Genomic DNA, 24,003 nt, shown 5'->3' with positions numbered 1-24,003 from the left:
TGTTACAGCCAGGAGGGGGGTAATGACGATCAGCTCCTACTATCTATTAAACGCTCCCAATGGTCTGCACCTCTAACATCCAAGTCCAGCTCCTGGCCCTCATTGCAGAAATTACTTTAGCCAGAGGGTGGTAAATCTGTGGAATTTGTGGCCATGAGCAGCTGTGGAGGCCAAGTCACTGGGTGCATTTAAAGCAGAGATAGATAGGTTCTTGATTAGCCAGGGCATCAAAGGGTATGGGGAGAAGGCAGGGGAGTGGGGATGACTGGAAGAATTGGATCAGCCTGTGATTGAATGGCAGAGCAGATTTCTGCTCCAATATCTTATGGTCTTATGTGTGACTTAGCTACTAAACCCAGTGGAGCCATTTCTACTGACAGGTGAAGGAGCAAAGATGGGTTACTGGTGCCTTAAAACCAGTCCCTTCAGGCAAATGGGGCTCATCAGCCGTGGTTGGCAGCTCATCTAGGAGAAGGAAAACTCTGATCTCAAACCTCTGCTGCCTTGTGGCCGTACCCACTCATGGCGAAGGCTTCAGGAGTAAATCTACCTGCACTTCGTTTTCTCTGTAGCTGTAACACTTTATTCTGCTTTGCTATTGCTGTACCTTATGCTACCTCAGTTCACTGTGCAATGATTTGATCTGTATGAACAGTATGCAAGACAAACTTTCCTCCATATCTCAGAACATGTGACATGTAAACCAGTTCCAATTGCAGTTCCCGTCTGACAGGAGAACGCTTACCTTGAGTGCGGACGGGGTTGGACATCTGGCTGGGATCACTGACTCCCTGCGCGTTGACGGCACGCACCATGAAGAGGTAGATAGTGTTTGGCCTCAGGCCCCGGACAGTGAACAAAGTGTTCTTCACCCGGTCTGCCACTGTTTGCCAACTGTTGCTCACAGATTGGCTGAAGGGAGAAATGTCGAAAACGCTTGTTACTTCAGCGCTGTTTTGGAGTTCCACATTCCCGTCCTTCCCACCCTCCAGCACGTTCCCCTCCCCTCATCCCTGATGGATCAGCTTCCTGTTCATCATAGGTGACACTCGCCCCTCCCACGTCCCACCCAGCTCCATCCCTTCCTAGTAGTAAGGAAGGCAAATACAAGTCTACGGCAAGGAAGGCAAAGGCAATATTTGGAGTATTTGATGGCTCTGGTCTGGTACTCAATGGAGTTGAGAAGAATGAGAGGGAGCTCATTGAAAACAACTGAATTTTGAAAGGCCTATATAGAGTGAACATAGAGAGGATGCTTCCAATCGTGGGAGACTTTAAGGACCGGAGAGCACAGCCTCAGAATAGCAGAATGTCTGTTTAGAACAGAGATGAAGCGTAATTTATTTGACCAGATGGTGGTGAATCTGTGGAAGTTATTGCCACACTTGGCTGTGGAGGCCAAGTCATTCGGTATATTTAAAGCAGCGTTTGATAGGTACTTGATTAGTAAGAGCATTAAAGGCTATGGGGAGAGGCAGGAGAATGGGGTTAAGAGGGATGATCAACCAGCCATGATGGAATGGTGGAGCAGACTCAATGGGCCAAATGATTTAATCCTGCTCCTTTGTCTTGTGGTCTATTTATATTTCTCATAGAGAGACCATAACTTCTCTCAGGTCACCACCTCAGCTTTGGGTGCTCCAGATGTAGCAGGTCTGAGGAAGAACTTATCGAGGAATGGCAAAGATCTGGAACTCACAACCTGTAGGGACACTGGAGACAGAATTCTCCAGGGCTTTCAGAAGGGGATTAGGTCAGAATGTGTTCAAAGTTCAACGTCAATTTATTATCAAAATACTTATATGTTGCCATATACATCTCTGAGATTCATTTTCTTGTGGATATACTCAATAAATCCAAGAAACTCAACAGAATCAATCAAGGACAGCACCCAACAAGACGGACAACCAAATATAAAAGACAACGAAATGTGCAAATACAAAAGAGAAAAAACAATAATAATAAATTAATAAGCAATAAATATCAAGAAAATAAGATAAAGAGTCATGGAAAGTGAGTCCATAGTGGGGAAAGAGCAGGGAACAGAACTGGTGAACACTCCAGCAGCCAATATGGACTTGATGGGTAGAATGGCATCCTTCTGTCCTATGTGAATCCCTCATCACAGTCTCTCACTTGAGAAAGTTTTACACTATAGACTGCATCCTCCCTGCCTCCAAACTCGAGGTCATTTATCGTGAATGGATCATGTAATGGATCAAAACCTGGCGTTCTATTTAATCATACAGACACTGATAGAATGAATGAGGCAAGACTTTCCATTGGAAAAGAGCTCGCTGAGAGATTTATTGAGATTTTTCTTAAATTATGCGGAATTTTGATAGAGTTAACGGAGAAAACTGTTCCTCTTCATTCGGAGAAACAGCATTAATGGATTGTCGAGTTGAAATGCCATTGAAGATGTAAGGGGCATAGAATCGGAACTGTATTTGCAGAAGGAGACTGGGCCCATGGAATGCTTTGGCTTGGGAATCAAGGAGCCTAACACAATGGAAACAGGCCTTTCAACCCAACCATTCCATGCTGACCCAGCCAGTCCTATTTGCCTGCATTTGAGCCTCATCCCTTTAAATTTTAAAAGGTATTAGGACAGGTTCAGAGGAAAGTTTCAGAGGCATATGGGCCAAACGTGGGCAAATGGGACTGCCATAGATCGCAATTTTGTCTGGCGTGGACCAGATAGGCCGAAGGGCCTGTTTTGCGTGCTGTATTGCTCTATGAAAATCTAAGAAATCCACGTACCAGTCTCGATGTCTTTTAAGTGTTTTATTTATCCCCTCCTCTACTACTACCTCTGGCAACATGTTCCTTTTAGATCTTTCCCCTCTCACCTTAAACCCGTGCCCCCCACTCCAGGTTTAGACTCCCCTACCCTGGAAAATAGACCTTGACCATCCTCCTGATCTACGCTGCTCATGATTGGGACAGCATGGTAGTGTAGCGATTACTGCAATGGATTACAGTGCCAGTGATCACTGTCAATAAGGTGTTTGTATATCCTTCTCATGACTGCGTAGGTTTCCTCCGTGTGCTCCCGTTTCCTCCCACATTCCAAAGGTGTACAGGTTAGGGTTAGGGAGCTGAGGAGCACGCTATGATGGCACTGGAAGTGAGGCAACACTCGCATGCTGTCTGGCACAGTCCTTGGACTATATTGATCATAGACGCGATTGATGCACTTCACTGTATGTTTTGTTGTTTTAATGTACATGTCGCAAATAAAGCTAATATAATCTTTAAAGATTAACTTTAAGTCCAGCTGTGAAAGGAGGAGGGTTGGACATGGGACTAGCAACCCCATCCTGTAAAAACCCAGACATAGAGAAATGCCAACAGAAGCTTCAAACACCTCATCCCTGGGAGAGAAAGGATCTTTGAAAATCTAGTCCAGGGTAGAGGACTCCGGTGAGCTGCTGGTGGCAGCCAATGGCCCAGTAGGGATGATGGGCTTAGGTAAGTAATCTTTAAAGATCGTTTCAACATTTATAAGGTCGCTGCTGAGCTCCCCACACTCCAAGGAAAGACATCCTAACCTGTCCAATATCTCCCTAACACATTGACTTCAAAGTCCTGGTAACATCTTTGCAAAAAGTGCTGGTATACCTGAAGGCTTCAATGATGTACGACATGACAGGTGAAGACCCGGTGTGTTTCCCCGGCAACCAGGTGAGGGTGACGCTGCTCCTTGTGACATCCGCAACCTGGGGCTTGGAGGGTGATCCCGGAAGAGCATCCACATCCGTTTTAACATTGACTGTCGATGGCCCTGACTCTGTAGAGACAGCGAGAGGGAGAGGGAGAGAAGAAAAAAAAATCGGAATTTGATCTCCTTCTGTGTCCATTATCTTGAGACCCCTGATCCACGAAGGACAACATCCAACATTTATCTGACCAGCAACCACGACCCTTGACCCACCAGTGACCTGTAGTTTAACCATGACTTCTCACCATCATGTATTCTACAGAATTTATCTCAGCCTGATTGTCCATCAACCTGGAAGTTAACCTCTGACCCTGCCACACCCTTCCCGTTATCCTCTGACCTTCACCAACACTTAACCTCCTGATCATCCACTGATATTTCACTGTTTGCTCATGGATGCAGGGTTTATTGGCAGTTCTAATCTGTTCTGAAATTATCCCTAACCCTAACCCATTTCAATTCTACTGCCCTTTCTCACTCCGACATGTCTGTCCACAGCCTCTTCTACTGCCACAAAGAGCCAAACTCAAGATGGAAGAGCAACATATAATTCATCTGGGTAGTCTTCAACCTGATGGCATGAACATCAATTTCTCTAATTTACCGTAAGCACTCCCCTCTGTTTCCTCTTCCCACTTTTGTTTTCCCTCATTATGGTGGCCCACTCACTCAACCCTTCTTTTTCCTTCCCCTGCCCATCAACTCCCTCTGGCGATCCACCTCCTTCCCTTTCCCCCATGGTTCATTCTCCTCTCCTATCTTATCAGATTCTTTATGCTTCAGCACTTTATCTCTTTCACCCATCACCTCAGCTTCTCGTATTGTCCCACCCACTCCTCACTCTGTCCCCCAAAATCATCCCTGTAAAGTTACAAAACAACTAAAGGACACTTAGGTGTGAGCCATTTCTTGATGCGCCACATGGGCTAAACGCAGACATAATGGGTGGTTTGGGTGATTTGGGCCAATGTATTCTTCTATGATATAATTAGCATGTGAGCTCTGGATAATTGGACCAATAAAGAGATCACCCATGCTATCATTGTTATAACTTGGCACTCATTGACTCAGCACCTGTCATTCAAGCTTATCTCATCTGTTGTGATCTCCTCTCCCATCGATGTGTGCCGGGCTGACCAGCTGAGCTTGTGACTGCTTTCTGACCTTCCCTGTAACCCCTGTCCACATCTATTTCTTTCCTTCAGCTTCTCAGTAGTGGGAGCACTGCTAATGAATTAACGTTGAGGAATTACCTCGCACTTCCAAAAACGCACTCCAGGAAGTTTCTCCACTTGAGCTGGTGGCTATGCACGTGTAGATTCCAGAATCCGTTACCTGGGATATGGACAAGAGAATTAAACATGATCTTGCGTTCTTTGCGAAGGCAAATGTAAAACATAGAACATCACACCACAGTATAGCCCCTTCAACCAACAATGTTGTGTTGACCTTTTAATCTACTTTCAATCTAACCCTTCCCTCCCACATAGACCTCCATTTTTCTATCATCCATGTGCCTATCAAGGAGTTTCATAAATGCCCCTAATGCCTCTATCACTCCCCTTCTCTGTACATAAAACTTACCTCTGACACTTGCCCTCGCATTAACCCTGTATTTCTCCTTCAAGTTTGACTTTCCAAAGTGAATTGCTGCCACTTCTCAGTCCTACCCTGCATCCTACCAATGTCTTGTTGTAACCCTAGACAACCTTCTACACCAGCCACAACTCCACCAATCTTCATGCTGGAGGTGGAGGAGACAGATACGATAAAGGTCATTAACGTGCATGGCGGGTTAGTATCTGGATTGAGCTGCTGGGGAAGGTACAACGTTTAAACACATTTCAAAGATTCAATGTCAATTTATTTTCAATGTATGTATACAGTATACAACCCCGAGATTCATTTTCCTACAGATAGCCACAAAACAAAGAACAACCATGGAAACTGTTCAAAGGGAACAGTAGCGTACTGGTAGGCACAACACTTTACAGTGCCAGTGACCCAGGTTCATTTCCTGACGCTGTCTGTAAGGAGTTTGTACGTTCTCCCCGTGACCGCGTGGGCTTCATCCGGGTGCTCCGATTTCCTCCCACAGTCCAAAGACGTACCAGTTGGTCGATTAATTGGTCATTGTGAATTGTCTTGTGATTAGGCTAGGGTTAAAATCAGGGGATCGCTGGACAGTGTGGCTCGAAAGGCCGGAAGGGCCTGTTCCACGCTGTATCTTAATAAAAATATCAAAAAAAAATCACACAAACAGCATATGAGAGGAAATAACACAGAATATTAAACATTAAACCACAGCGTCATTGAAACAGTCTAGGAATGTTCAGTTCAGTTCAGTTCAGTTCAGGGCTGTCCCAATCAAAATGGTATAAAATTGCAATAAAGAAAGGAGTAACCAGAAACACATCATAGTATGCAAACACGAGGAAATCTGCAGATGCTGGAAATTCAAGCAACACACATAAAAGTTGCTGGTGAGCGCAGCAGGCCAGGCAGCATCTCTAGGAAAAGGTACAGTCGACGTTTCGGGCCGAGACTCTTCGTCAGGACTAATTGAAAGAAGAGCTAGTAAGAGATTTGAAAGTGGGAGGGGGAGGGGGAGATCCAAAATGATAAGAGAAGACGGGAGGGGGAGGGATGGAGCCAAGAGCTGGACAGGTGATTGGCAAAAGGGATATGAGAAGATCATGGGACAGGAGGCCCAGGGAGAAGGAAAAGGCCCAGAGGATGGGCAAGGGGTATAGTGAGAGGGACAGAGGGAGAAAAAGGAGAGTGAGAGAAAGAATGTGTGTATATAAATAATGGATGGGGTACATATTTATATACACACATTCTTTCTCTCTCTCCTTTTTCTCCCTCTGTCCCTTTCACTATACCCCTTGCCCATCTTCTGGGTTTTCCCCCCCTACCCCTTTTCTTTCTCCCTAGGCCTCCTGTCCCATGATCCTCTCATATCCCTTTTGCCAATCACCTGTCCAGCTCTTGGCTCCAACCCTCCCCCTCCTGTCTTCTCCTATCATTTTGGATCTCCCCCTCCCCCTTTCAAATCTCTTACTAGCTCTTCCTTCAGTTAGTCCTGACGAAGGGTCTCGGCCCGAAACGTCAACTGTACCTCTTCCTAGAGATGCTGCCTGGCCTGCTGCGTTCACCAGCAACTTTGATGTGTGTTGCATACATCATAGTATGATCTACAGAGCTCTCTAAAAATGAGTCCAATCCACAAACCGCTGCTTTGAGCAAATACATGGATAGGAAAAGTTTAGATGGACGTGGGCCAGGTTTGGGAAAAGGGATTAGTTTAAAAGTTTTTAGAAGTTTATATTAAATAGACCTCATTAACTTAATTAGTTCAGCACAATATGGTGGAGTGAAAGGCCCTGCTCCCCTGCCTGAGACACAGTACGTACCTGTAAGAGTTCAGACTAGAAGTCAAGGGTGTTATTAGAGATCAGCACACTACAGGGCTCTATAATGATTTCTTTTAACTCAGCAAGTGGTTCTGATCAGGGATACAACAAGAACTTTTGGGCACCAGAGTAGTGTCACGGTTAGTGCGACACCGCTTCGTCTCGGGGTGTCAGAGCTCTTTGCTCAGTTCCCCCGCTGTTCTGTAAGCAGTCCCTGTACTTCCTCCCTGAGGAGGACATGGTTTTCCCCAGATTTTCCAGTTTCCTCCCACAGTCCAAAGACGTACCAGATAGGCTAACTGATCATTGTAAATTGCGCTGTGATTAGGTTAGGGTTAAATCAAGGTTGTCAGGGGATGCTGGGGTGGCGTGGCCCAAAGGTTTATTTGGCGCTGCAATGCTTAATAAACAAAAAAAAAAATGGAATTGGATAAGCTCAAAAGAAGGGCCAAAAGAAAAGCACTGGGACAGTTGAACTATTATGGGGGTGATGGACTGAATGGACTCCTACCCTTTCAGTGTTTCGTATGATACCCCTCCAGCTGCCTCCCAGGGTTCCAACAAATCTAATTAAAATTACATTCCTATTCCAACATGTTGGTCCATGGCCTCCTCTACTGCCATGATGAGGCCACACTCGGGTTGGAGGAGCAACATTCATATTTTGTCTGTGTAGCCTCCAAACTGATGCCATGGCCATCAATTTTTCTAACATCCAGTGGTTTCTCCCCCTCCCCTTCTGTCCTTTACATCCTACACTTACCCCTTCTCTTCTCCAAACTGTGATCTGGTTCCCCTCCTCCTTCCCTTTCTCTCATGGTCCACTTCCTCTCCTATCAGATTCTTTCTTCTTCAGCCCCTTTACTTTTTCCACCTATCACCTCCCAGCTTCTCACTTCATCGCCCCTCCCCCACCCATTCAACTTCCACCTCACCTGGTCTCGCCTATTACCTGCTCCTTGCCCCACTCCCCACCACCTTATTCCAGCTTCTGCCCCTTCCTTTCTAGCCCTGAGGAAGGGTCTTGGCCCAAAACATGGACTGCTTATTCCCCTCAATAGATGCTGCTTGACCTGCTGAGATCCTCCAGCGTTTTGTGTGTGTTGCTCTGGAATTTCGCCGACTGTCAGCATTAATCAGTGCTCTCGGGGGCTGACCTAGGTAGAACTGACTGCTTAGGCGACGAGTTTAATCCCATCCCAACAGCAGAAAGACATTAACCCCGCTGACCCACACATGCTTTGCAACATGACAAGAATGGCTAAATTGTTTACCTATGCAATGCTGACATTAACTTTTCAATAAATTGTATTTTGTCCAAAGGCGATTTAAAATTATTTATGCTGGTGGATATTCATGGACGCAAAGTAGTCTTATCTTCCTTAATCACTGTTTCTGAGTTCTTTGCATTAACTGTTATCACTTGGAGCTTTTCTCTTATTTACCACACTGTCTTGATTACAGTCAGGGACCAGATTCAAGCAGGAGAGATTTGTCTGCCCTGCTCACATACTTAGCAAGTGAACTGACTGGGGGAGTAGGAGGAATGAGATTTAGTCATCGGATATTAATTCTCAAGAAGGAAAAGGATCTTGTTGATATGTTGACTCTCAGTACTTTTGTATTAATCACTTATCATCATTCACACACCCCCTCCCCATATCCCTCATTCCTCCCCAAATCCCTCATCCCTCCCCATATCCCTTACCTCCATCTTCTTCTTATATCCACACTCCCTGTAACTCTCAACCCACAGCTTCCCATAATCCCTCTCCACACCTTCTCCCATATTCCTCATCCTCATTTCCCCCATATCCACCACACTTTCTCCCCCAAATTCCTCCCCCTCACATTCCCACTCTCAATTTCTCCCATATCCCTCACCTCCACATTCTCTCCTCTCACCTTCAACTTCTCCCATATACACGAAACACTCTCCCCATTTCTACATATCCCTGACCCCAGCTCCACATATCCCTCACACCACATCCCCATCCCTCACCCTCACCTTCTCCCCAAATCCCTCACTCCCCCTCCCTAAATCCCACACCTCTTCCCCATATCCCTTAGAGAGTTACATACAGTAGGTGTATGAGAGATCTTGAAGTGTTGGGATGAATAGTATAGAGTTTATATAAGCATTAGAGAAAAGGGCTTAAAATATATCAGGGCTCTATGATAGCGTAGTGTTTAGCACGGGTGACCTGGGTTCAATTCCCGCTGCTGCCTGTAAGGAGTTTGTACACTCTCCCGGTGACTGTGTGGGTTTCCTCTGGGCGCTCCAGTTTCCTCCCACAGTCCGACGGTGTACCGGTTGGTAGGTTAATTGCTTATTGTAAATTGTCTAGTCATTAGGCTAGGGTTAAACCCAAGGATTGCTCCCATATCTTATGCTCTTATAGCCTAAGAGAGAATGTCCAAGGCAGGTGGGATTTGTTTAAATTAATATATTGAGGTTTTAAACCAAGGGTGTGCATCATATAGGACAGGTTAGTATTTTCTATTTGTTATTTCTTTATTAAACTGTGCAATTGCTGAGAGTTCAGTACTTTCCTTTTCTTTAACATAAAATAAAAGCAGGATTCTCTTAAAATGGCCTCAATGAACAGCAGATTCTGCGTCAGGAATGCAGTTTTGGCAGTATGGAATGCAAAGACAAATCTCTGAGAATAGTTCCCAGTGGTAAAGTTCACTTCAACTTCTTTCTTTAAATGTTTATTGATGCCTGCATCAGCATCTCACCAAAGAGGTTTAACTGTGGAATTCATTGAACAAGAACTGGCATCTAACCAGGGTTCCGACATCTACCAGGGAAGGGATGTATGTTTAGGGAGAAAGTGTAGCTGAGAGACAGGGGCAAGGCTGTACATGAAGGAATGCAATACAAGGCCGGACTTGAATATCATTCAAATTTAAACACCCGTTCACACGGGCCCATCAAACTGTCTGGATGCTGAACTCTGTGTGCAGGGTTGTCGTGGGACAGCACACTGGCAAACAGTTTACTTCAGAGTACACTCAACAAAGGGATTCACAAACCCATCCCACCATCAACATAGTCAAGGACAATTTAGTGTCTCAACTCCTCCCATTTCATATCAAAGGTACACTCAGTGGCCACATTATTAGCTACCTCCTGTACTGAATAAAGAGGCCACTGAGTGTATGTTCATGGTTTTCTTCTTTTGTAGCCCATTCACTTCCAGGCTCAGTGTGTTGTGTGTTCGGAGATGCTCTTCTGCACACCACTGTTGTAGCACGTGGTCATTTGTGTTACTGTCACCTTCCTGTCAGATTAAACCAATTCTCCTCTGAATTCTTTCACTAACAAGGCATTTTCACCCACAAAACCGCCACTCAGCAGATATTTAAAATTTATTCTTCACTACCATTCTCTGTAAACTCTAGAGACTGTTGTGCATGAAAAACACAGTGGATCAGCTGGTTTCTGAGACACTCAGATCACTCCACCTGGCACCGACAATTATCCTACAGTCAAAGTCACCTGGGTCATATTTCTTTCCACTCCTAATGTTTGTTCTCAACAACTGAACCTCTTGACCATGTCCGCATGCTTTTATGCATTCAGTTGCTGCCACATGATTGGCTGATTAGATATTTGCATTAATGAGCAGGTGCGCATGTGTACCTAATAAAGTGGCCACTGAGTTTATATTAGATTCAGACATTTATTTATACATTGAAACATACAGTGAAATGAGTCATTTGCATTAACAACAAACTGGAATTTGAGGCGATATGTGTGGGTTGCCACAGCATATCCTTCGGTTGTGTTGGTTGTTAACGTAAACAACGTAATTCACTGTATGCTTCAATGCACTTGAATCTCAAAAATTTTCTGTGAAACCGCAGCTTCATTTCAATACAAGGGACATGGAGTACATGAGAAAGTACAAGCCTGCAAGGCCCTGAGAAAACCAGGCCTGCAGTGCTCAGTACAGACCATTGAGGAAATCTTCAAAAGGCAATATCCATCAGTAAGGACCCTCACCACTCAGAACTCTTCTCATTGAGACCATCAGGGAAGAGGTACAGGAGTCTGAAGACACACACTTAAAACTTTAGGAACAGCTACTTCCCCTCTGCCAGCAGATGTCCGAATGGACAATGAACCTCACTATTTGCACCACATGTTTAATTTTTATATGTAGTTCTATATTTCTCACTATATTTTACAGTATTTTTTATGTACTGCACTGCAGTGCTGCCACAAAACAACAAACTCCATGACATATGTCAGAGATGAACTGGATTTTGATTCTATGGTAAGGACCTCCTTATGTAACGAAGAATTTATTTGCATTGCAAGCAGCTCAGAGGATGCTCACAAGAGCAACTGCAGATGCTGGAATCTAGACTAAACTGCGGCAGGAACTCAACAAGGCAGGCAGCATCTGTGGGGGTAAATGAATGGTCAATTTTTGAGTGTCACAATAGTGAAAGGTTTCCATTTGTAACACAGACAATCCCTCACCCTTCAAAGATGATGCTTGACCTACTGAGTTCTTCAAGCAATTTTTAATCAGAGAAGATTATAGAACACAGCTCACAGCACAGTACAGGCCCTTTGGCCCATGACGTTGTGCCAATCCTTTAATCTGCTCCGAGCTCAATCTAACCCTTCCCACCCACATTTCTCAGTCTCCATCTTTTAACATCCTTGTTGCCTATCTGAGAGCCTCTTCAATGTCCTCAATGTTTCGGCCTCTACCAATACCCCTGGCAAAGAATTGCACTCTCTATGCAAAAAAAAACTTACCTCTGACAACCCTTCTACACAGTTCTCCAATCACCTTAAACTTATGCCCCCTTGTAGTAGCTATTTGTCCTGAGAAACAACCACCTGAGCAGAGGCAAGCCAGAAGTAGCAAGAAATTTACTCAGCTCCAACACCTTATATTCTCATTTCAACAACCTATTAAAGAAGAGAATTTCCAAATAAGACCATAAGACATAGGAGCAGAATTAGCCATTCAGCCAGTTGAGTCTGTTCTGCCATTCCATCATGGTTAGTTTATTATCCTTCTCTATTCCATTGTCCTGCCTTCTCCCCATAATCTTTAACACCCTCATGAATCAAGAACCTTTCAACTTCTGCTTTCAATATACCCAATGGATTGGTCTCCACAGCCATCTGTGACAATGAATTCCACAGATTCACCACCCTCTGGCTAAGGAAATTCCTCCTCCTCTCTGTTCTAAAGAGACATATTCTGTTCTGAGTCTGGTTCTAGACTCCCCCAACTAAAGGAAACAACATCTCCACATCCACTCTATCTAGGCCTTTCAATATTCAATAGGTTTGAATGAGATTTCCGCTCCCTCCCCATTCTTCTAAACTTCAGCGAGTACTGGCCCAGAGCCATCAAACTTTCCTCATACATTACCCTTTCATTCATGTGATCATTGTCATAACCCTCCTCTGGACCCTCTCTAGTGCCAACAATCCTTTCTTAGATACTACTCACAGTACTCCAATGCCAAAGAGTTACTCCCTGAACATTTTAAGGTTGGAAGAGCAACACCTTATATTCCATCTGGGTAGCCTCCACCCTGATGGCATGAATATTGATTTCTCTAACTTCCAGTAATTCCTTCCCCCTTTCCCTTGTCTCCTTTCCCAATCCTCAATTTGGCTCCCCTCTCAAGCCTTCTTTTCTCCTCACCTGCTCATCACCTCCCTCTGGTGACCCTCCTCCTTCCCTTTCCCCCATGGTCCACTCTCTTCTCCTATCAGATTCCTTCATCTTCAGCCCTTCACATTTTCCACCTATCACTCACTTGGTCTCACCAATTACCTCCCAGCTTGTTCTCCTTCTGCTCCCCCCCCCCCCCCATCTCCTCATTCTGACTTCTGCCCACTTTTCTTTCTATTCCTGATGAAGGATCTTGGCTTAAAACATCAACTGTTTATTCCCCTCCATAGATACTGCCTGACCTGATGATTTCTTGCAGTATTATCTGGGTGTTACTCTCATTTCAAGGTTTGGTCCCCTCCTCTTGGCTCCCCCAACCAGAATAAATGGTTACTCTTGATCTACCCAATCAAATCCTTTAATCATCTTAAATACTTCAATTAGATAATCCCTTAATCTTCTGTACTCATGGAAAATTCAAGACAATTTAATGTAACCTGTGCTTGCAATTTAACCCTCAAGCTCCCACATGCCAGTTGTGAACGTCTTTCTCAGCAACTACCAAGGGCAGTGCATCATTCCTGAGGTGTGGTCTACTGTATGGTTAGACCTTTAGATGGACATCCTAGCAGAGTTTTCATAGAAACAAGGGGCGGAACGATTGTGCAAACCCTTCACATCTCAGTTATATTTCTCCCCTCTACCTTAAACCTGCACCATCTAGTTCCAGATTTCTCTAGCCTGGAAAACAAGATTTTAACTATCTATCCCAACTCAAGCTTCTCATAATTTTATAAATCAGTGAGAATAACAGTGACAATAACACAACCTTGCAACAGGACTGAAAAAGGAGGGGGCAGAAGCCCCCTTATTCTGGCTTCTGCCCCCTTTCTTTACAGTCCTGATGAAGGGCCTCAGCTTGAAATGTGGACTCTTTGTTCCCCTCTGTAGATGCACCCTGACCTGCTGAGGTCCTCCAGCATTTTGTGTGTGTGTTGCTCTGGCGTTCCAACATCTACAGACCTTCTTGTCTTTAGTATAATCTAACCTGTGCAATCATTCCTTATGATTGGAGAACTCCATTCCAGACAACATTGTGGTGGACCTCATCTCCACCCTCCCCAACACTGCCCCATCCAGACAATATCCTGGAAGACCTCGTCTCCACCCTCCCTTATGTTATCTCATCCAGACAACATCCTGGTTGACCTCATCTCAACCCTCCCTAATACTACCCAATCCAGACAACATCTTGGTGGACCACACCTTCACCCTTCCCTATGTTACCTCATCCAGACAACATTGTGGTGGACCTCATCTCCACCCTCCCTAATGCTACCCAATCCAGAAAACATCTTGGTGGATCTCATCTCTACCCTCCCTAGAGATTAGTTTATACAACTGCAGCTTAACTTGAGATGATAGCTAATGTTCCATTTGCTCTTTTTCTAATCATTCTTATATTTATTCAGTAGTTTGTGTAAGTCTGAGCTGGTGATAGAACATATAACATTGAAAACTACATCACAGCACAGGCCCTTCAGCCCATAATGTTACGGCGACATTTTAGTCTATTCTAAGAATAAACTAATCCTTTCTCTTCTACACAGCCCTCTATTTTCCTTTAATCCATGTGCCTATCTAAGAGTTTCTTAAATTTCCCTAGTGTACCTGCCTCATCCACCACTCCTGGCAACATGGTCTACACATTCTCTACTCTTTATGTAAAAGTTCTACCTCTGACATCCCTTCTATACTTTCCTGCAATTACTTTAAATTACAACCCCTTATATTAGCAATTTCCACCCTGGGAAAAAGTCTCTGGTTGTACATGATCTATGTTTCTTATCACTTCTAACAAGTCACCTCTCACCCACCTTCGCTCCAAAGAGAAAAGCCTCACCTCACTCAACCTTTCGATCAAACCTGATATGATTAAACAGCATGAGAATTTCAGGGAAAGTCAAAAAAAACTTGCAAGCATTGGACAGAATAAAGACAGAAAATCCTAGATATACTTATCAGGTCAGACAGTGTCTGTGGGAGGCAAGGCAGAGTTAATGGTTCAGGTCAAAGACCCTTCATCAAAAATGGTGTCTTCAACCCAAAATGTTATCTCTGTTTCCCCTCCCACAGACGTGGCATGATAGAGCATTTGCATAGTCTTTTGTTCTTTGTTTATTGTTGAGAATTTCAGGGACTATATCAGCAAGCAGAACTCAGGGTAAAGGGAGAGATCCCCACCACCATCAGAATCTAGGTCCGAGACAAAGTTGCATTCTAGGTCTATGCTTAAGAACCAGCTTGATGATAGAACCTTTGGTCTCCTGTGTTAACTTACTCCTTGTTGGTAAATTGGTTTATTATTGTCATGTGCACCGAGATACAGTGAAAAGCTTGTCTTGCATGCTGTTCATACAGATCAAATCATTACTCAGTGCACTGAAGTAGTAGACTCAGATTCAGGATTGTTTAACATCATTTCCATCACACAAGTGTAAAGGAGAACAAAGTAATTTGTACTTCAGATCTGACACAGCAGGAAAAAACACAATAAGATAAAGAACACGATAATGATTTTAAAACACAATAAATATCAATACTTAAGACAGGTTACATACATAGATTGATTGCATGTCCATAAAGTGACACTAGGCACAGGAGTGTCTGTACATAGGGTGACTGACAGGAAATGATAAAGTAGTGGTGGTGGGGGGTGTGGAGGGGTGGTTACTGAGTGGAGGGGTAGATTAGTCTCAGGGGAAAGTAACTGTTTTTGAGTCTGGTGGTCCTGGTGCAGATGACACATAGCTTCCTCCCTGATGGGAGTGGGACAAACAGTCCATGAGCAGGGTAAGTGGGATCTTTCATGATGTTACAGGTACTTTACCATACAAGGTAAATTTATTACAGAATGCAGAACAAAGCGTTACAGCGACTGAGAAACTGCAGTGCAGGTAGAGAATAGGGGCCGTGGACAATTCTGATTTGATGGAGATGGACGTGAAAGCACAGAGGAACATCTGGAGAAATTTCTGAAACGCTCGTTCACTGCTGTCGTTACTGCGCAGTCGGGAATCTTTCAGAGGGAAGGCCTCAAAATCCCCGGCTTTGCCTGCTGTTGGCGACCGAGATGGAGGTCAAATCGTTCGGATAGAGATGGCGCTCAGTACTCAGTGTCAGAGAGCTGATCAGAGCTCGAAGTTTTCGGATGACTCAGAATCGGACCATGGTCGGGTATGGCAGGGAGAGTTTCTCTTCCTTCTCCCGTCTGCGTGAGATGTGGGACATTTGAAAGACTTTGAACTTTTACTGTGCTCATGGACTTCTTCATCAAGTTATGGTATTGTTGCACTGTTGTAACTATATGTTATAATTATGTGGTTTTGTAGCTTTTTTCAGTCTTGGTCTGTCCTGTGTTTTGTGATATCACACCGGAGGAAATATTGTATCATTTCTTAATGTATGCATTACTAAATGACAATAAAAGAGGACTGCATGTCTTCATAATCTAAAGAATAGGTGCACAAAGTACTTTGTAGATTGTGAGGTCAAAGGTCCATCTTATCATACGAAGGAACTGTTCAGAATTCTTATAACAACTGAGTACAAGCTTCCCTTGAGCCTGGTTGTATGTTCTTTCAGGCTTTTTTATCTTCTGCTGATGGAAGGAGGGAGAAGAGAGAATGTAGGATTCAGTGTCTATTTCTGTGTAAGATCCTAGGGTATCTTGACAGAGTGGATGTGGAAAAGCATCGGTATATTAAATTAAATTGGTAAATTGGTTTATTATTATCACGTGTACCGAGATACAGTGAGAAACTGGTCTTGCATGCAGTTCAGGTAGGTTAGTTCATTACAATAGTGCATGGTGGGGTGGGGTGGGGGGAGGGGAGACAAAGGTAAAGTAGTAACAATGCAATTTCAGGTTATATCGAGAATTTCAGGATGAATATTGTATACATTCTCTGACATTGAAAGTAACTATTAAACTATTGATAGAGTGGATGTGGAGAAGATGTTTCATATTGAATTGAATGGATTGTATTTCTTGCATCCTTCACATACATGAGGTGTAAAAATCTTTATGCTACGTCTCCATCTAAATGTGCAATGTGCAATCATAGTAATTTATAATAAATAGAACAGACAATGTAATACAGAGTACACTCAGATCAGCGTGAGTTCATCAATCTGATGGCCTGGTGGAAGAAGCTGTCCTGGAGCCTGTTGGTCCTGGCTTTTATGCTGTGGTACCGCTTCCCAGATGGTAGCAGCTGGAATAGATTGTTTTTGGGATGACTTGGGTCCCCAGTGATCCTACAGGACCCAAGGGCACAGCCTCAAGTTAGAGGCCCAATCACACACAAGAGAAAATCTGTAGATGCTGGAAATCCAAGCAACAGACACAAACTGCTGGAGGAACTCAGCAGTCCAGGCAGCTTCCATGGGAAAGAGAAGATTGTCGATGTTTCAGGCCAAGATCCTGACACCTGCCGAAGTTTCGACCTGAAATGTCAACTGTACTCTTTTCCATAGATGCTGCCTGGCCTGCTGAGTTCCTCCAGCATTTAGCATGTGTTGCTCAGAATAGAAGGATGTCCATTTGGAACAGGGATGAGGAGGAATTTCTTTAGCCCGAGGGTGGTGAATCTATTAAATTCTTTGCCAAGTTATTGGGTATATTTAAAGCAGAGGTTGATAGGTTTTTGATTAGTCTGGGCATCAAAGGTTACAGGGAGAAGGCAGAAGAATGGGGTTGAATAGGATAAAAAATCAGCCATGATGGAATGGTGGAACAGACTTGATGGGCCAAATGGCCTAATTTTGCTCCTATGCCTTATGGTCTAATAGAGTGCAAGTTCGTAATGAGGTAGACTTCCTGGCTTAACACCAAGTTCCTATTAGATGGCATTCCTGTGAAGAGCCACAAAATGGTTTCAGCTACATTAGAGATGCTACATAAATGAAAGTTGTCCCTGTTGTTCGGGAAACAGTGATGGACAGTGTGGAAAACCTACCCTCAAGTTCTTTATCTGCAGACTTCCAAGCTCCTGCAGGGACATCCGGGGATCTTTCCCGAGGAGGCTGACACCGTCCTTCAGCCAGCTGACCGTAGGGATGGGCTCTCCGGTGGCCTGACACTTCAGCAAGGCAGTCCCGTCCACACCCAACGTCTGATTGGCCGGACCCTGCCGAATGATTGGAGGTGGTCTGTCCGTCAGAGCTGTTCAGAGGCAAAGAGAGAAGGGGAGAAAAGATGAAGAGGTTTCATCTGTCATCTTCATTCAGTGGAAAATTCTTCTGAGAGTCCAGCACCAATGGAGTCAAAGGGTCATAGTCATACAGCACAGAAACAGACCCTTCAACTCAACTCATACATACCATAACACTATAAGATATACAGTACTGTGCTAAAGTGTAGGCACAGTACCGTAGTAATTTTACACATTGTTCAAAATCATTAAAATTAGAATACTGAATTATAAAAAGGTATTACAGTAGCATAATGATTAGCACAGTGCTTTACAGTACAGGTGACCTGGGTTCAATTCCCATCGCTGACTGTAAGGAGTTTGTACTTTCTCCCCGTGACCACATGGGTTTCCTCTGGGTGCTCCGGTTTCCTCCCACAGTCCAAAGACATACCAGTTGGTAGGTTTATTGGTCATTGTAAATTGTTTAGTGATGAGGCTAGGATTAAATGAACGGTTTGCTGACACTGCATCTTGAAGGGCAGGAGGAACTATTCCGCACTGTATCTCAATAAATGGATAAAAATAAAATTGTCAATTACAGCAACAGAAATGTTACATATTGTTTTAAGAAGTGAGAGGATATTCCAGATGTTATAAATTATTAGGGGTTCCAGCAACATGACAATAGCCACAGGCCCAGGCTTGATGGCCTAGTCCTTCCAAGTTGCCATGACAACAAAGGTGTCTTGATTGACATGGGGTTTGAGGAGTTGGGTAGAAGGGGCCAAAAAATCATCCAGAATCCCTCACTACAGTTGCAAGGACACTATCTTGCAAACCGTCTGGGACTCCCTAGGAGTATCTGTGCGAAGAAAATTTATCTCATGTACACAGCCTGGAGATGAACAACTGTCAGAACATTCAAAGGTATAATGCTTTTCTTTCAAAGGGGAAAAAATGATTCTTCGAGTGTCTTTGTTTACTAATTATGAAATATTGGAGACGAGATTAGAAAATGCTGGCTTGATGCTCAGCCAAGAAATCACCCAATCAGCTGAGGACATATTCGCTTTCTAGCTAACTGTTGGAAGGAAGACAGAGAATGAGCAGATTACAAAGCACAGAAGGAAGCCACTTGGCCCTTTGCGTGCGTGCTGGCACTTTGGTGGTGCTAGCTCATTAGCTTCATTATAATCCCCTTAACCCCTTTGATGTTTTTTTCCTGTGAATGCTGCTCATACGATGCTGCGTGTCTGTGATGCTGCTGCAAGGAAGGTTTTCATCACACCTGTGCACACGTGGACTTGTGCAGGAGACAATAAACTTGACTTTGACCCTGACCTGTTTTCCAGTTAATCCTTTGCTTACTTCACCTGAGACTATTAGACGGAAGCATCCCAAGAAATCATCACAAAAGAAATGCGGGAAGTTAGCAGCCACAGCTATAGCAAGTTATTTTTTGTTATTTATTAGTGCACTGGTCATGAGTTTCAGTGGAAGAGCCTGAAGACACAGACTCAATGTTTTAGGCAACACACACAAATTGCTGGAGGAACTCAGGTTTAAGATTCAAGATTCAAAAACCTTTATTGTCATTCTAACCGTACATCAGCTCTGCAGGGCAGAATGAGACAGCGTTTCCCAGGAGCAGTGCAATCTTAACATAACAAACACAACACTAATTAATAAACATAACAATAAATAGTAAAACACAACAGCCACATCTCAGTTAAAATCAAGTTATAAGTGTCCAGTGCAAGTTAAAAGTGGCCAAAGCAGAGTCAGGTGGAGCAGCTATTTAGCAGTCTGACTGCCTGTGGGAGGAAGCTGTTTAGTAGCCTTGTGATTTTAGTTTTGATGCTCCTGTAACGTTTGCCTGATGGCAGAAGGACCAACAGTTCATGGAGAGGGTGTGAGGGGTCTTTAATGATGTACCGTGTCTTCTGGAGGCATCGACTCTGAAAGAGGTCTTGGACAGAAGGTAGGGAGACCCCAATAACCTTTAGGAATGCTTTAGGAATAGCTTCTTCCTCTCTGCCATCAGACTTCCGAACAGACAATGAACCAAATTGTGAACGCTTCCTCATTTTTTTTCTTGCTCCCTTTTTGCACCCTGTATTTAATTTATTTTTATATATATATTCCTATTGTAATTGACAGTTTTTTTTATGCGTTGCAATGTGGTACTGCTGCAAAGCAACAAGGCATATGCCAGTGAGATAAAACCTGATTGTGATTCTGATGTTTCTTGGTCTGTCCTCAATCTCCAACAGGCCAAAGAGAAAAGAAAGTGTTTGAAAACCTCTCCTTATCACTAATATTCCTTCTCATCAATCTTTTCCTTGCAGTAATGTAGCGGTTGGCGTAATGCTATTATGCTGCCAGTGATCCGGGCTGTTGACTGTAAGGAGCTTGAACATTCTCCCTGTGACTGTGTGGGTTTCCACTGGTTTCTTCCCACATTCCAAAGATGTGCAAATTAGCATGGGTGTAATTGGGCTCACTGTGCCGGGAGGGCCAGTTACCATGCTGTGTCTCTAAGTAAAACTCCTCTTAACTTTGTCCACGTCGAGCAGAACAATCCCTCATCTCTTCAGCACCCTCGACCAGAGAATGAAGCTTCCTGAAGTTTGGTGCGCAGAACAGGACATGAGTCAGCTGTTGGGATTTATGTTCCAGCACGGAATCAGAATCAGGTTTACATCACTGACATACAGCATAAAGAGTTGCGACTTTGCAGCAGCGGGACATTGAAATACATAAAGGAGTCACTATAAATTACAAAAGAAAAAGAAATATGTGGTATAAACAGAGTTGAAAATAGTGAGGTAGTGTTCATGGACCTTTTAGAAATTTGTTGGTGGAGGGGAAGCTGTCCTATCTTTAGGCTCCTGTACCTCCCCCCTCGATGGTAGCAATGAGAACAGGGCATGTCCTCAACGGTGAGATGTCGTTAATGATGGACTCCGCCTTCTTGAGGCATCGCCTTTTGAAAATGTCCTCGAAGGTGGGGAGGCCCCTCGAAAACTGGGCCATCTGAAAACTGTAAAATGGTATAATTTCAAAATTCTACACACGCGCACACACAGAGGAAGAACATTGCAACTGTACTTGTCTGGAATTTGAGGTGAAGGGCCAGGGTTTTATAGTGCTGGATATTACCACAGCTGACAGAAGAAAATGAGGTAAATATGATCTCTCATTGCCTGTTTGAAGGCCATTATCAATGGAGACAGGAACATAAATGGGATAATTGAAGGGAGTCTCGTCACAATGGAATAGACAGAAGCCATGAATGAGTCCTTGAACATTAAAGGCAAGAATTTTCTCATTACCGGCCTGCTTTGAACACAGAGATTTTGCTAGTTCTCTCAGTCCATCACTGAAGTGTCACCGGGTGCAACCATTAAGAACACCCCGAGCTCTCAAACCACTATTTCTCTCTCTCTTTCCCTCTCTCCTTCTCTCTGTTCCTCATTCTGTTTCATTCTCTCTCTCTCTCTACCTCTCTCTTATCCTCTCCCTTCCTCATTCTGTGTTTTATTCTCTCCCTCTTTCCCTCTGTCATTCTCTCCCTTCCTCATTCTGTGTCTCATTCCTTCTCTCTCCCTCTCTCTTCTCCTTTCTATATTTCATTCTCTCTATCTTTTTTCTTTCTTTCACTCTTTCCTTCTCTCTTTTCCTCATTCTCTCATTTTTCCTTACTCCTCCTTTCCCTCTCTCTCCTCTCTCTTCCTCATTCTGTCTAACTTTTCCTCTCTTTCTTCCTTTCCCTCTCTCCTCTTCCTTCCTCATTCTGAGTCTCATTTTCTCAACCCCCCCCTCTGTTTTTCTCCCTTTGTTTGCCTCAATCTCTTTCCCACTCTCTCTTATGGTGTCTTTCCCTCTCTGTCTTTCATTTTTTCTTTCCTTTTCTCTCTCCCTCTTGATCTCACTATTTCTCCCCTTCTCTGTTTCCAGTTCCTTCTCTTTCTCCCTCTCCCTCACTGTTTCTGCTGCTCGCAGTGTCTCTCACTTTCTCTCTCCTCTCCCTCTCTCCCTCTCCCTCTGTTCCTCTCTCTACCACCTCTATCTCTCCCTCCCTCCCTCCCGCCCTCTCCCTCTCTGTTTCTTTCTCTCTACCGCTCTCTCTTTCTCCCCAACCCCCCCAACACACACTGCCATTTATTCCATCCGCCGCTGTCACAATGAGTCACACAGCCTTGTGGACAGATATTAAAAAATACTGTCTCGCCGTTCATTTTAAATGACCTTTTAATCTACATGTAAATTTGAATCTGATGAAAATGCATCACTTTGTCAACTTGCAGAGGTCATAGCCTGGAGGTTAGACTACAAATCCTTCTTGGGAAGCTTTTTCCATTCTCCTTCAGGAATAAAACAATTGGAGGGAGAGGAAACCAATCTTATACCTGTCCACGAAGACCTTTCTGATTGTACAGCAGAGAGACTAACACAATCGCAGATGTGGGGGAAGTGGGGGGGGGGCAAGGATTGTGGGGGTCTCACTGAGTTCACTTCAGCTACAGAAAAGGAATGGTCTGTGCTGGGGAGCAATTTTCATCTGACACTTTATGACGGATTTCATTCTCGTAAACCCTGATTGCTTATCATCTGACACATTGTGTAAACTCTATGTTGTCAAGTGGAGTCCTCTGAGGGCAGTGGAGTTGGTTTTCAGAGCTGACCCTCCCCCTCTCCCCACGAGCGCCAGGAGAGGAATGGCGTTGACCTATTTGTGCAAGGCAGGAGATAGGGCTTCCACTTCACCAGATTCAACAGCGATCAGGGATGGTCGGAGTGGGGGGGGTGGGGGGGAGTTACAACTGTGTACAACAGGGGCAGAAGAGATTCACATTTATTATCTCTTTCACACACACAGACACAAACACTCACACACACACACACAAGCACATACACAAACATACATAGGCAGACACAAATGCAGACACACACACATACACACACACACACACACACACACACACACATACGCACTTACAAACACACACACACAAGCACATACACAAACAAACACAGGCAGACACAAATGCAGACACACACACATACACACACACAGCTCAAGCATGAATATTTCAAAACACTGTCATAGACTCAGCCAAGCCTTCGTGATGCCAGGAGTCCTTTCTTCTGATCATCATCTGTCTGTTCCATCCTTAAACAAAGCTGGGTAGAGGTGTGTGTGGATGGTCACCTCACCATCAAGCTCCTCCACCACTGTCTCCTTGTTCTGCAGTAACCCACCGCCACCATTTCTCCAGCCCAGACTCAATGCACTGGAATCTGATCAAGACAACTCATTCCTTCATTTATTTAGAGATACAGCATGGTTACAGACCCTTTTGGCTCAAACAGCTCACGCCACCCATTTATACCTATGTGACCAATTCATCTACGAACCCATACGTCTTTGGAATGTGGGTGGAAACTGGAGCATCTAGACCTGGGGTTCCCAACCTGGGGCCCACAGACACCTCGGTTAATGGTAGGGGTACATGGCATTGTGTTGTGTTCATCCATCATTGTCAATGAGGACCTCGACACCACTATGATGGTGTCGAGACTAGCACATGATTTGGATTTAAGTGAGGGAGAGTTGTGCAGTGTCAGCCTCACTCTCTCTTCCCAATTCCCATCTGGATCCAGTGGCAAGACAGAGTCTAGACAGCTGGAGATGGGACTAGGCACAGTGGATGACCAGGACGTCTTCTGTGTCTTGTCCTGCTCTACATGTTCCACGACGCTTGCAGAGACCGCCTTCTTGACCGTTGGACCTTCCATTGGTCTCGTCCGCTCAATCCGCTGGAGTCTGGTACATGGCATAAAAAAGGTTGGGAAACCCTGTCCCAGAGGAAACCCATAATGAGGGAACATGCAGGCTTTTTACAGACTGTGGTGGGATTTGAACCTGTGTCGCTGGTACTGTAATGGCGTTACGCTAGCTCCTATGCTACTAGGTTGCCCAAAGTACATCTCCTTTGTGATAG

The 24,003-nt window shown here is 44.3% G+C and overlaps 1 protein-coding gene across 6 annotated transcripts in view; it reads right to left on the bottom strand.

The window, feature by feature from the left end:
- Positions 1 to 24,003, bottom strand: part of robo2 (roundabout, axon guidance receptor, homolog 2 (Drosophila)) — a 620,252-nt gene that overhangs the window by 162,057 nt on the left and 434,192 nt on the right. For all 6 annotated transcript variants that reach the window (XM_072259833.1, XM_072259836.1, XM_072259834.1 and 3 more), the window contains 4 exons: positions 17,819 to 18,024; positions 4,978 to 5,059; positions 3,625 to 3,793; positions 746 to 912 (listed from right to left, as the gene is read on the bottom strand). In XM_072259833.1, the coding sequence (XP_072115934.1) occupies positions 746 to 912; positions 3,625 to 3,793; positions 4,978 to 5,059; positions 17,819 to 18,024 (624 nt within the window). The remainder of the gene's footprint in view (positions 1 to 745; positions 913 to 3,624; positions 3,794 to 4,977; positions 5,060 to 17,818; positions 18,025 to 24,003) is intronic.

The sequence above is a fragment of the Mobula birostris genome, chromosome 6, assembly GCF_030028105.1.
Source record: "Mobula birostris isolate sMobBir1 chromosome 6, sMobBir1.hap1, whole genome shotgun sequence".
NCBI classification, from domain to species: Eukaryota; Metazoa; Chordata; class Chondrichthyes; order Myliobatiformes; family Myliobatidae; genus Mobula; species Mobula birostris.
Note: the sequence above shows the minus strand (reverse complement) of the source record. Positions and strands in the feature narration are given on the sequence as shown.